Source organism: Rhineura floridana, chromosome 2 (genome assembly GCF_030035675.1).
Source record: "Rhineura floridana isolate rRhiFlo1 chromosome 2, rRhiFlo1.hap2, whole genome shotgun sequence".
NCBI classification, from domain to species: domain Eukaryota; kingdom Metazoa; phylum Chordata; class Lepidosauria; order Squamata; family Rhineuridae; genus Rhineura; species Rhineura floridana.
This window is the reverse complement of record NC_084481.1, coordinates 208,289,425-208,303,232: the sequence shown is the minus strand read 5'-3', so window position 1 is coordinate 208,303,232 and position 13,808 is coordinate 208,289,425. Positions and strand designations below refer to the sequence as shown.

Genomic DNA, 13,808 nt, shown 5'->3' with positions numbered 1-13,808 from the left:
AGTCTATGTCCGGGTAGTTGAAGTCACCCATTACTACCACATTTCCTAGTTTGGATGCTTCCTCAATTTCATATCTCATCTCCAGGTCTCCCTGAGCATTTTGATCAGGGGGACGATAGATCGTTCCCAGTATTAAGTCCCTCCTGGGGCATGGTATCACCACCCACAACGATTCTGTGGAGGAGTCTGCCTCTTTTGGGGTTTCGAGCTTGCTGGATTCAATGCCTTCTTTCACGTATAGAGCGACTCCGCCACCAATACGTCCTTCCCTGTCCTTCCGATATAGTTTATATCCAGGGATAACCGTATCCCACTGGTTTTCTCCATTCCACCAGGTCTCCGTTATGCTCACTATATCAATGCTCTCCTCTAAGACCAAGCACTCCAGTTCTCCCATCTTGGTTCGGAGGCTCCTAGCATTAGCGTACAGGCACTTGTAAGCAGTGTCTCTCTTCAAGTGTCTTTGGCACTTGTGGTTAGGCTTGTGGTAATTTTGCTCTTCTGAATTTATATCCTGTGCCCCTGCTCTCACAATGCCTACTTCTAGGCCTACCCCTTTTAAAATTTCATCATTTCTTTGGTTTTTATCCCAGGGGGGAGGTTTATTCCGAACCGGACCTTTCTCAGCTCCTGTCGGGTTTTCCCCCTCAGTCAGTTTAAAAGCTGCTCTGCCACCTTTTTAATTTTAAGTGCCAGCAGTCTGGTTCCATTCTGGTTCAAGTGGAGCCCGTCCCTTTTGTACAGGCCCGGCTTGTCCCAAAATGTTCCCCAGTGCCTAACAAATCCAAACCCTTCCACCCGACACCATCGTCTCATCCACGCATTGAGACTGCGAAGCTGGGCCTGTCTGGCTGGTCCTGCGCGTGGAACCGGTAGCATTTCAGAGAAAGCCACCTTGGAGGTCCTGGCTTTCAGCATCCTACCTAGCAACCTAAATTTTGCTTCCAGGACCTCACGGCTGCATTTACCCATGTTGTTGGTGCCAACATGCACCACGACCACTGACTCCTTCCCAGCACTGTCTACCAAACTATCTAAACGACGGGCGATATCCGCAACCTTCGCACCAGGCAGGCAAAAACCTTGCGGTCTACACGCCCATCACACACCCCACTGTCTATGTTCCTAATGATCGAATCACCCACTACAAGGATCCCTCCACCCCCTGGAGATATATCCTCGGCACGAGAGGATAGCTGCTCATCCCCCAAGGAATGGGTCCCTTCTAAGGGATCGTTTCCCTCTTCCTCAGCTGGATGCTCTCCTTCCCCGAGACCATCGTTGTCCATGATAGCAGGAGAGCTATCATCGTTGGAGTAGGACACAGCTATAACGTCCCTGAAGGCCTCCTCCACACACCTCTCTGCCTCTCTCAGCTTTTCCAGGTCCGCCACCTTGGCCTCAAGGAAATGAAGTCGTTCCCGGAGAGCCAGGAGCTCATTGCACCGAGAGCACACCCACGACTTCTGTCCAACAGGCAGATAGTCGTACATGCTGCAGGCGGTGCAAAACACTGGAAAGCCCCCACACCCCTGCTGGCTTCTTACCTGCATAGTTTTGTTTAAGGTTTATTACATCAATGGGTTGGAGACTGCAGTTTAGTTGAGGTCAGGGAACAGACGGGCAGAGTGGGGGGCCCTGGCCTCCTCGCCCTGCTGCCGAACTCGCTCTGCTGCTTAACTCGCCTTGACGCTTTGTCAGCTGGGGCCTTGACGCTTGGACCATATTCTTACAACTCAAGCCAAATGTGCTATGTCTCCACACCTCGTGGGGGCAACTTAGTGGTGGCATGAAAGAGCACTGGCCAGGTTGATTGAAGCACTCGCACAACTGCTTTGCCATGCTTGAGAATCTCCACTTAACCCATATTTATTACTAGTCAGTTTAGTAGTATTTCACTAAGGCTTTGTCACTCCAGTACTAATCGATTTGGTTTCTTTTCCCTTTGTCTCTAAAATGACCAAATTTTAAAGAGTCAGTTTCATTTCCACTCCCATGTTTTTACATATTAAGATTCAATGGGTTGGTTCAGACATTACCAGAAACCATGGTTTCCCTCTTCATGAATGAGCCACTGTGAGCATTGGGCTCATGGAATTTCCCCTTCCATCTCTACTTTTGCAGCCATGTGGAAATCAGAAATATCCACTTCCACTTGTAAACAAACCACAGTTTCCCATTACATTTGAACTGTGGTTTGTTTAAGTGGTACTTTGTTCAAATAAACCGGGATCAAACCATTGTTTCTGATCTTGGTTTGTTCCCTGTTTCCTTTTACAGCTGAACTAGGACAATGTGTTACCATTATCGTTTAATCCTATACACACTGTTTTGGGAGTAAGCTCCACTGAACACAGTACAACTTATTTCTGAGCAAATGTGATCCTGATGGAAACTGTTTTTTCCTTCAAAAATTCCAAATTTCAATAGAGACCCTACACAATTCAACCATAGCCCCAGTTCATTCTGTCCAAAGTATTCTACAGTACTACTTGCTCATATTTATAATAGATAGCGCTATTTTTTAAAAAACTCAATAGCAAGAACAGAACTCAGAAAATCTGCAAATAACACTCTCATTAATATACTAACAATGTGAGAAAAATATTGGATAAGTAAAAGGAGAAGAAGCCACCTCGCATACCTTTTTAACAATGCTCAGGACATCTTTGTCTTTCTCCTCACACAGGAGTTTTCTTACACACAGTTCGAGCTGCTGCAGTAAATGTTTATCTGTGGGAACCTTGAGAGTCAACTTCACTTTTGGCAACAAATAACAAAGCTTCATTCTACAGAGGAAAAGTAAGATTTATATGCCGGCTGGAAAAGCGTAAAGATCTGGCAATAGGTTAAGAAAATACAATAGTATATCTCCCCTTTATTAGTATCCCTTTGATCTATATACATAAGAAGCTACATTATACCAAGTCAGAACATTGGTCCATCTAGCTCAATACTGTCTACACTGACTGGCAGCAGCTCTCCAGGATTTCAGACAGGAACTCTTTCCCATCCCTACCAGGAGACACCACGGATTTAATCTGTAACCTCCTGAATGCAAACAGATGATCTACTACTGAGCTAAATAATTTTGTGATTGTGCAAAATGCAAAGAGGAATACGTTTCAAGACTAAGCAATGCATATAGTGAAAAATATTGTGGTAGGGTTTTAATTAAGACAAATCACATTTTTACAGCACTCTACCCTATAGATGCTATTGGAGATCACTGATTCATAGGGTTGCCATAAGTCATAATCAACTTGAAGGCACATAACAACAACAAAACTATACTATAGATTTTGGTTAGTTTTGACTAATCAACGCATATAGCAGAAAATATTGTGGTAGGGTTTTTTTTAATTAAGAAAAATCACATTTATACAGCACTCTATCCTATAAATGTTGGTTACTTCTTAAAAATATACATCCCCTGTGGTCCATGTCTCTCTTCTGCCCTGTCACTTGCCCATTCCTCCCTCTCACCCCTTTACCCTGGCCTTTGACATCTGAGATGTATATTTTTAGTACCCTGGGTGGTTTTAATTGTTTTTAACACTGTGTTTTGGGGTTCTTGTGACCCAACCTGGGACCTCTGGGTGAAGGACGGACAATAAATGCTAATGCTGATAATAATATATACACACACACTTTCCAGGTCAAAGTGTTCCTGAGCACTTGATTGCAAAGCAGCAGCAAGTACTGTCCTTTTCTTAAGCTTTGTCCTCTCTGAATAGGGCTTTAGGCCTCTGAGGCAAGGGCCATGCCATTTCTGTGTTCTCTCAACAGTAAGGCAGGCACTGTACAATATAGAAATGCTAAACAAAAATGCTATAATCTGTTGGAGGGTTATACTGTTCTAGCACTTTGTTGCTGTTATGTGCCTTCAAGTCAATTATGTCTTATGGCAACCCTATGAATCAGGGACCTCCAAGAGCCTCTCTAATGGACCACCTTGTTCAGATCTTGTAAGTTCAGGTCTGTGGCTAGCACTTAATATGAACCAATTTCTCTTGGCCTGTTTTTTAATGATCCTTTGGTGTACAGTGTAAAGCCGTAATCGAGGTAGCAGTAAAAACTGCAACGTTTGCTAAAACAAGCAAGGTGATGCAATAGCTATATGCCGAAATTTTCAGAGTGACTGGACATGACACTGGGCAGAAGCCTCCTACTTCTTCAAAGCAACCACCCTTAAAATATATGCTGTAAGAATGATAAGAAGAGCCTGTTGGATCAGACCAATGGTCCATTCAGTCCAGCATCCTGTTCTCACAGCTGCCTTCATGTATTATGTGTGTTTGTGTGAGTGAGTGTGTCCACAACTGAAACAGACCAGTTGGTTCGCCAGTGTCAGGATGCAGGATTGGGGCCCTGAAGTTTCAGACGATGAGGAGAGGGAGGGGGTCATTTGGACAGAGTCGTGTGAAGGAGAAGCAGAAGAGGGGGAGGGAATCTCAGAGATAGAACTGTCTGGGAGCGAGGACCTTGAATGTCCAACAGACACAGATTCTTACCGTGAGCTTCCCACGCCTCCTCCCCCTCCAAGCTTGGAGGAGTTGGAGAAGGAGGGAGGGCAAGGAGGAATCCAACCCCCTCCTGATCCAGGAAAAAGCAAGGAGAAACAGCCAGATGGTTTAAGCATTGCCCCCCCGCTTTCCCCCATACCTGAGTCAGATTTCTCAGAAGGGGAGGGGGCGGTGGCACCCCCTTCACCATGTACAAGGAGACAGCAAAAGAGGCGGCAAAAGAAGGGGGAGAGGCGGGGTGTGGATGAGGGCACTTTGAGGAGGAGTGAGAGAATTCGCGCTCGTTTGCCCCCTTCTTAAGGGACAGGGAGAGTAGTGGTTCCTTGTTCTGTCAACTCTCTTCTCTGTTGCAGGTTATGTTTAGTAGTTAAAAGTTCATGAGACGACGTAGTCTTTGTCTGGATATCACTTTAATAAAAACTGATGTGCTTTCACCAATTGGTCTGGTTCCTGAGCCTCAACCTGGACACAACAGTTTGACAGAACCACCTACCCAACCCTCGACGCTCCTGCCACTTGAACAGGACAAGATGGAACAGGGAGCAGCAGGGGGGACAAAGCCCACTTCTGAGGCGGAGGAAGTGCGACAGCTGAAAACTAATGTTGCAGATCTGCAGGTAGATGTCCAAACCTTGTTGGCATCGGTGAGGGCATTGAAAACTGACAACCAAACTTTGAAATCCACGATAGCCCAAATGCGGACAACCCCTTCAGCCGCTGTGGTTAAGATTCCGATTGGATTGCCACCTAAGTATGTGGGACAGAGTGACCAACTCTCCACCTTCGTGGCTCAATGTGAAATGTACCTGGACATTAGGAATGCAGAATTTCCTAGTGATGCGGCCAAAGTGGCCTTCGTGATCAGTCTATTGGAAGGGGAAGCTGCCAAGTGGGTCACTCCTTATCTGGTCAGAAAGGATGCCATCCAGGACCCCCAAAGAGCGGAGACTGTGGCGAGGCAACTGAGCGCTTTGAAACAAGGGAAAGGAACTGTTTCAGAGTATACCAATGCCTTTAAAATTCTGGCCCAGGAAACTGGTTATAATGACTTAGCCCTGATGTTTATGTACCGAAGTGGACTGAATGCCGAGATTTTGGATGATCTGGCCAGAACTACACCCCCAACTGATCTGCCTGGGCTGATTCGGATGTGCCTGCAAATCGATCACTGGTTGGAAAGAAGGCGCCTGGAGAGGAAACAGGACGTACAAAGATACTCAGCTTCAGCCTCTCGCAGTAAAACCCCTCCGACTCCCGGGGTGTCAGGTAACACGGGAGAAGGATCGGGAGGGGCTCATCCGAAGCTATCGGAGGAGGAAAAAGAAAGGCGTTGTCGGGAACATCTCTGTTTTTACTGTTCAAAGCCGGGCCACGTTGCTAGGGAATGCAGACTTAAAGGAGATAAAACAGGGCCGTCGGGAAACTAAAGTACCCAGCTCTCGTGCAGGCCAGAGGGCTGGGGGCTGCTGTGTACAAAGGGCCTCCGGTAGCACAGCCCCCTTCAAAAGGGGTACTGGTGCTACCTATTCGGATTACAACTTCCACAAGAGTAATGTTCAACTCTACAGCACTGATTGACAGTGGAGCCTCTACCAATTTCATTGATGCAAAGTTGGCAAAACGTCACTGAATCTCCCAATGGAAATAGGAAATCCCCTTGTCAGTTGAAACTATTGATGGCAGACCATTGAAGTCGGGTGGAGTGACTCGAGCCACAGAGGAATTAAAGGTAGAAATTCCTGGGCACGAAGAGCTCATTTCCTTGTATGTGTCAGATCTCTTGAACTTTGATGTGATTCTGGGAATGCCCTGGCTAGCAAAGCATGACCCAAAAATAGCCTGGAAGGATGCGGTTGTATGGTTCACTTCTCAGTACTGTCACGAGAACTGTCAGCCAGAGATAACCGTAAAAGCCCTGGCAGGAGCTGTGCAAGAGGTCAAGGAAGTGGTACTTCCCTCGAAATATGTGGATTTTGAGGGTGTGTTTAATGAAAAGGAAGCAGAGTCCTTGCCCCCTAATCGCCCTTATGACTGTGCTATTGATCTACTGCCAGAAGCAAGCATTCCAGCTGTAAGAATTTACTCCCTTACAGAGCCAGAGAGAGCAGCTCTGAGAGAGTTTTTGGACAAAAACCTGAAGCGAGGATTTATCCGTCCCTCACAATCCCCCGCAGGGGCCCCCTTGCTGTTCATAAATAAGAAAGGAGGTGAACTCAGACCCTGTAATGATTACCACGCCTTAAATCAAATTACCATCCCTAACAGTTATCCATTGCCCCTGATTCCGGAGTTGTTAGACCGACTGCGTTCTGCAACAATCTTCACGAAATTGGACTTAAGAGGGGCGTATAATCTGATTCGAATGAAAGAGGGGGATGAATGGGAGACCGGGTTCAACACCTCCTATGGTCAATTTGAATACCTGGTGATGCCTTTCGGGGCTATGTGGGGCCCCTGGAGTGTTTCAGAAGTTTATAAACGAAGTGTTTAGAGACCTCTTGGATCAATACGTGATTTGTTATCTGGATGATATTCTGGTGTTTTCAAAGAGCCAGGAAGAACATGACCAACACGTGAAAACTGTGTTGAAAAGACTGAGAGAGAACCACTTGTATGCCAAGTTAGAGAAATGTGGGTTTGACTTGTCATCTTTGGACTTCCTTGGATACCGAATCTCAGCAGGAGGAGTGGAGATGGACCCAGGAAAAGTGAGTTGTGTATTGGATTGGGGCCAGCCAACCACCAAGAAGGATGCACAACGTTTTCTGGGATTTGCCAATTACTACAGAAAATTTATCCCAGGCTTTTCCAAGCTAACAGCTGCCCTTACGGACTGTTTAAGGGGAAAAGGAAAGTTCCAATGGACAGAGAACGCAGCGAGAGCTTTCGGGGAACTGAAAAGGAAATTCGCATCTGAGCCTATTTTGCGTTTTGCTGACCCTACCCGCCCTTTTGTCATGGAAGCAGATGCTTCAGACGTAGCCATGGGGGGGTCCTTTTGCAACCAGACATGGATGGGAAGGAATTGTACCCTTGTGCATATTTCTCCAGAAAACTAAAAGATGCCGAAAGAAATTATACAGTGTGGGAAAAAGAGCTGTTAGCCATCAAAGACTCATTTGAGAATTGGAGACAGTACTTAGAGGGAGCCCAGCATCAGATAGAAGTGCATTCTGATCATAAGAACTTGGAAAGTCTGCAGACAGCTCGGAAGCTGAACCAGAGACAGATACGTTGGTCGCAGTTTTTCGCCAGGTTTAACTTCAGGATTACTTACCATCCCCATGCAAAAAATCAGAGAGCAGATGCTCTATCCAGACAACCGCAATATAAAGGAGATGAAGTTTGCAGCCCTCCCCAGTACATTGTCCCGCCAGAAAAACTGATGTTGGGATTATGCCAGCCTTCATGGGAAGAGGAGCTCAAGAAGGCACAGCAGAGGGATCCATGCATGCAACGATACATTCAGGAAATGGAACAGGATCCGGATTCAGAAGTAAGTTTCCATTGGAAGGATGGACTGTTTTGGTTTAAAGCCGCCAGATATGTGCCAAAGGGGGACCTAAGACTCAGAATTTTACGTCAATGTCATGACTCTATCACGGCTGGACACTTTGGCATTTTTAAGACCATTCAAAATGTAGCTAAGGATTTTTGGTGGCCCCAAATGCACCGAGACATTGAAAACTATGTAAAATCATGCTCTGTCTGTATGCGGGCGAAATCAGACACGGGGAAACCTGTAGGGTTGTTGGACCCTTTACCAACGCCGAGTGAACCTTGGAAGGACCTTTCCATGGATTTTATAACTGATCTACCGAAGTCACAAGGAATGACAGCTATATTGGTCATAGTGGATTCATTGACCAAGATGGCTCATTTCCTTCCTTGCTCAGGAGCCTTAGAAGCTAGAGAAACAGCAAAATTGTTTATAAAGGAAATCTACCGATTGCATGGATTGCCCAATAGCCTAGTCTCAGATCGGGGAACTCAGTTCACAGCTAAATTTTGGAGAGCTGTGTGGAATCAGCTGCAAACGGAGCTAAAACTTTCTTCAGCTCATCACCCCCAGACGGACGGGCAGACGGAGAGACTTAATGCTGTTTTAGAAAGGTATTTGCGCTGTTATGTGTCTTACCAACAGACTGATTGGGTTTCCTATTTGCATTTTGCAGAATTTGCTTATAATAACTCCTTGCATACCAGTACTGGACAAACACCTTTCTTCGCTAACTATGGATTCCATTCCAAGGCTTTCCCCAGCAGTACAGGGAGTACGCCTGTACTGGCCGCAGGGGAATTTCTGCAGGAGCTTCAGGCGGTGCAGCAGACACTGAAACAACAATTAGACGAGGCCAAAGTGGAGTATAAACGAGTTGCTGATCAACATCGACGGGAGGGGACCCCCCTTCAGATAGGAGACAAGGTATGGTTGTCTACCCAATTCTTCCAGATGCCGGGCAAATGCAGGAAGCTGCAGGATAAGAGAGTGGGACCCTTTGAAATAGAGGTGCAAATCAACCCAGTGGCTTATCATCTGAAGTTGCCAGATACTTTTAAAATACATCCTGTGTTTCATCACTCCTTGTTAACGAAAGCCGCCTCTCCCAGTGAGTTAAGACCGGTGGAATCTCCAGGGGCGCCGTTAATAGTGGATGAGCAAACTGAGTTTGAAGTGGCAGAGATTCTGGACTCAAGGAGAAAGCGTAATAAACTACAGTATTTGATTCATTGGAAGGGTTATGGACCAGCTGACAGATCGTGGGGAAATGAGAGCGATGTCCATGCTCCGGACTTAATAAGAGACTTTCATCAATGGTTCCCTCATTGTCCTAAGCCAACAAGTTGGGGGGGAGCACAGCATGGAGGAGGGGATGGTGTCAGGATGCAGGATTGGGGCCCTGAAGTTTCAGACGATGAGGAGAGGGAGGGGGTCATTTGGACAGAGTCGTGTGAAGGAGAAGCAGAAGAGGGGGAGGGAATCTCAGAGATAGAACTGTCTGGAAGCGAGGACCTTGAATGTCCAACAGACACAGATTCTTACCGTGAGCTTCCTACGCCTCCTCTCCCTCCAAGCTTGGAGGAGTTGGAGGAGGGAGGGCAAGGAGGAATCCAACCCCCTCCTGATCCAGGAAAAAGCAAGGAGAAACAGCCAGATGGTTTAAGCATTGCCCCCCCACTTTCCCCCATACCTGAGTCAGATTTCTCAGAAGGGGAGGGGGCGGTGGCACCCCCTTCACCACATACAAGGAGACAGCAAAAGAGGTGGCAAAAGAAGGGGGAGAGGCGGGGTGTGGATGAGGGCACTTTGAGGAGGAGTGAGAGAATTCGCGCTCATTTGCCCCCTTCTTAAGGGACAGGGGGAGTAGTGGTTCCTTGTTCTGTCAACTCTCTTCTCTGTCGCAGGTTATGTTTAGTAGTTAAAGTTCATGAGACGACGTAGTCTTTGTCTGGATATCACTTTAATAAAAACTGATTTGCTTTCACCAACTGGTCTGGTTCCTGAGCCTCAACCTGGACACGACAGCCAGCTACAGCCATTCTTGAATAGAGAGAGCCTGGCCACAATAATCCAGCTTCAGTAACTTCCTGTTTGGACTGCTGCAATGTACTTTATGAGGAACTGCCCATTTGCTACTGGGCCACGTTCAAGGTTCTAGTTTTGGAGTACAAAGCCCTATATAACTTGGGACCAGGATACATGAAAGACCATCTTACCCCTTATATACCCAGCTGATCACGGCACTCTGCAGGTGAGCGCCTCCTGCAGATACTTATCAGGAGGTCTGTTCCACACAACATAGGAAATGGACCTTTAGTGTGGCAGCACCTACCCTGTAGAATTCCCTCCCCTTAAATATTAGGCAGGCACCATCTCTGCTATCTTTTAGGTGCCTATTGAAGACTTTCCTCTTTCAACAAGCCTTTTAAGTTGAGACCTATCCCAGTCTGGGTCTGTGTTGGAATTGCTTTTTAATATGTTTTCTTTTAACCCTTTTTTTCTAAACAATTTTTTTTAACCCTTTCTATTTAAGATGCTTTTAAACCTTTTTAAAAAAATGTTTTAAAGTTGTTTTGCTTTAATGTATTTTAAGGTCTGTTTTTATGACAATTTAAAGTGTTTTTAGTGCTTTTGTTTGTTGCCCTGGGGTCCTGTTGGGAGGAAGGGTGGGATATAAATCAAATAATTAATAAATAAATAAATAATAAATAAAACAATCTGGAAGCTTCCATTTCTGCAGAATGCAGCTGTCATAGTATGAATCAGCTCAGCTAGTTGCAATCATGTCACACTGATTCTTAATCCATTAATTCATTCTGAATTAATTAATTAATTCTTAATTCGTGTGACATTATCTAGATGAATTCTGGGATGAATTCAAGGTGGTGGAGGAGTTAGAAGAAAAGGACTGAATATATTGTCAGATCTCTGAAGTTTGTTTTCTCATTTTGAACTGACCCCTTCTGAAAGGCTAGAATGCATGCAGGCCAAAACGTGTTGGGCTTAAAAAAAATTAATTCATTGCCAGCATATTATCATTTTTCATTTTTACCTGGGTTTGTTTGGATGCTCATCTTTTTTTGTTTTTCATCAGTAACCTAAAATGCCCCAAGTGACTTGGGACCCAAATACCTGAAGGAATGCCTCTCCCTGAAACACCCTATGTTCTAAGTTTGGCAAGAGAGGCCCTTCTCGATATTCCAACTCTGACACATGCACATAATGCACTGATGCAGGAAAGGGCCTCCTCTGTGATAGCACTCATCTATGGAATTCCTTCCCCCCAGAAGCATGTCTGGCACTGACATTGTTATTGTTTCCCTGCCAGATAAAGATCCATTTTTTGCCCAGGCATTCACAGGATACTAATATTTATATATGGAAACTGGCTTTTCTGCACTTCCATGGTTTTTGTAATTTTAAAGTCTGTGCTATAGTTTTAACTGTTCTTTGTGGTTTGATTGTTATAGTGTTATATATATTTGGGGGGATTGTAATTTGTACTATACCCTGCCCTGATCTTACAGTGAAGGGCGGGTTACACATTTATTTAAATAAAATGAATAAATAATAACCATGACAAGCTCTGTTGCACACCCATTCGGGAACTCACTGGATTGCAACCCTCATCTCCAACTGCTTTTTGTATCTGAAGTTGTCTATTACAGAATCCCTTTCAACTTCAACAAGTCATTTGTTCATGCTTCCTTTTATATTATCTGGGAGGGTGCACAGAAAACCACTTCAGTGCTCTTCCTTGTGAACATTTTTCACATCTCTCTCTTCTTATACACTCTTGTTTCGTCCATATGCTTCTGGGCAACATCACACCTATTATATATTGTAATTTCTGGGCTACTTAACAAACAATTTGCTATACAGCCAATATCGACACTGCTTAGACAGGAAAAATGTTAACTGCTGACTTCAAAAGACTTAGGATTGCACTAAGAATAGACAACTTCTTCTGAGGATCAGGTCACTTTTACAGTTACCCAACAGTAGGCTATTTGTCCTGTCCAATGTGATTATGAACAAGTTCTCACACTTTCAGTACATGATACTTGCTGCACCAGAAAAAGCAGGACTAACTGTAGATAGAAGCAAGCAGAGTAATGCAAGAGAAATGCAGGCCAAAAATGAGTTACTCTCTGGGACCCCCATGTATCCAAACACAGCACTTCCATATTTGCTAAAGGAATAAATCACAGTCATTATTTTATATAGGAGAAGTTAAGGTATGTACTCAGGAACCTACTGGGTTATGGTTAAATGTGCCCCCTACTACAAGTGACCCCAGTTTTGTCCTTCTTCCAACAGTCTTGCTGACTGCAAAGTGTATACTTTGCCCCAGAGAACTTAACGGAAGCTATTAAGAATAATGTTTGTTCATCTCTGTATAGATTTATAAGAACATAAGAAGAGCCTGCTGGATCGGGTCCATCTAGTCCAGCATCCTGTTCTCATAGTGCCCAACCAGATGCCTATGGGAAGCCCATGAGCAGGACCTGAGCACAACACTTTCCCGTCCTGCAGTTTCCAGCAGCTGGTATTCAGAAGCATGCTGCTTCCGAATGTAGGAGAGCATAGCCATCATGGCTAATAGCCATTGATATCCTCTATGTCCATGAGTTCTAGAGTTATGACAGAGAAAATTTTTTCTCTTTTCATATTCTCCATGCCATGCATAATTTTATAACTTCAATCATATTTATTTATTTATTTATTTATTTTATTACATTTTTAAACCGCCCTATAGCAACAAGCTCTCAGGGTGGTGTACAACAATATAAAAACAAGTTAACATACAAATGAGGATGGGTACAATAGACTATAAAAGATATATAAAACAAGATTAAGACAAAAATAGATTAAAATTAAAATTTAAATTTTAAAATGTTAAAATGCCTGGGCAAAGAGGTAGGTCTTTACCTGGTGCCGAAAGGATAACAAAGAAGGCGCCAGGCATATCTCGTCAGGGAGGGCATTCCATAACTCGGGGGCCACCACTGAGAAGGCCCTAGCTCTAGTTATTACTCACCGGGCCTCCTTGTGCGTTGGAACCCGGAGAAGGGCCTTCGACGTCAGGTGCGGCGAATGGGTAGGTACATAGCGGAAGAGGCATTCCGCCAGGTATTGCAGTCCAATGCCGTTAAGGGCTTTATAGGTAAGAACCAACACTTTGAATCTGGCCCGGAAACATACTGGTAGCCAGTGCAGCTGGGCCAGGACAGGAGTTATATGATCATATTTTTTAGTCCCAGTAAGAACTCTGGCCGCAGCATTCTGCACCAGCTGAAGTTTCCGAACCGTCTTCAAAGGTAACCCTACGTAGAGTGCATTACCTAGTCCAATCTAGAGGTTACCAGAGCATGAATAACTGTGGCGAGGTTCTCCCTGTCCAGATAGGGTCGTAGTTGGGCTACCAGCCAAAGCTGGTAGAACGCATTCCGTGCCACCGAGGCTACCTGAGCCTCCAGTGACAGGAGCGGATCTAATAAAACCCCCAGACTACGGACCTGCTCCTTTAGGGGGAGTGTAACCCCATCCAGGGCAGGTCGGACATCTACCATCTGGGCAGAGAGCTCCCCCACCAACAGCATCTCAGCCTTGTCAGGATTGAGTCTCAGTTTATTAGCTCTCATCCAGTCCATTATCGCGGCCAGACAGTGGTTTAGTACATTAACAGCCTCACCTGAAGAAGATGAAAAGGAGAAGTAGAGCTGCGTTTCATCAGCATATTGCTGGAAACGCACTCCAAATCTCCTTATGACCTCACC

The 13,808-nt window shown here is 45.1% G+C and overlaps 1 protein-coding gene across 4 annotated transcripts in view; it reads right to left on the bottom strand.

The window, feature by feature from the left end:
- The window catches only part of PPP4R4 (protein phosphatase 4 regulatory subunit 4), a 160,417-nt gene that overhangs the window by 24,476 nt on the left and 122,133 nt on the right, over positions 1–13,808 (bottom strand). For all 4 annotated transcript variants that reach the window (XM_061613257.1, XM_061613253.1, XM_061613254.1 and 1 more), the window contains one exon: positions 2,645–2,789. In XM_061613257.1, the coding sequence (XP_061469241.1) occupies positions 2,645–2,789 (145 nt within the window). The remainder of the gene's footprint in view (positions 1–2,644; positions 2,790–13,808) is intronic.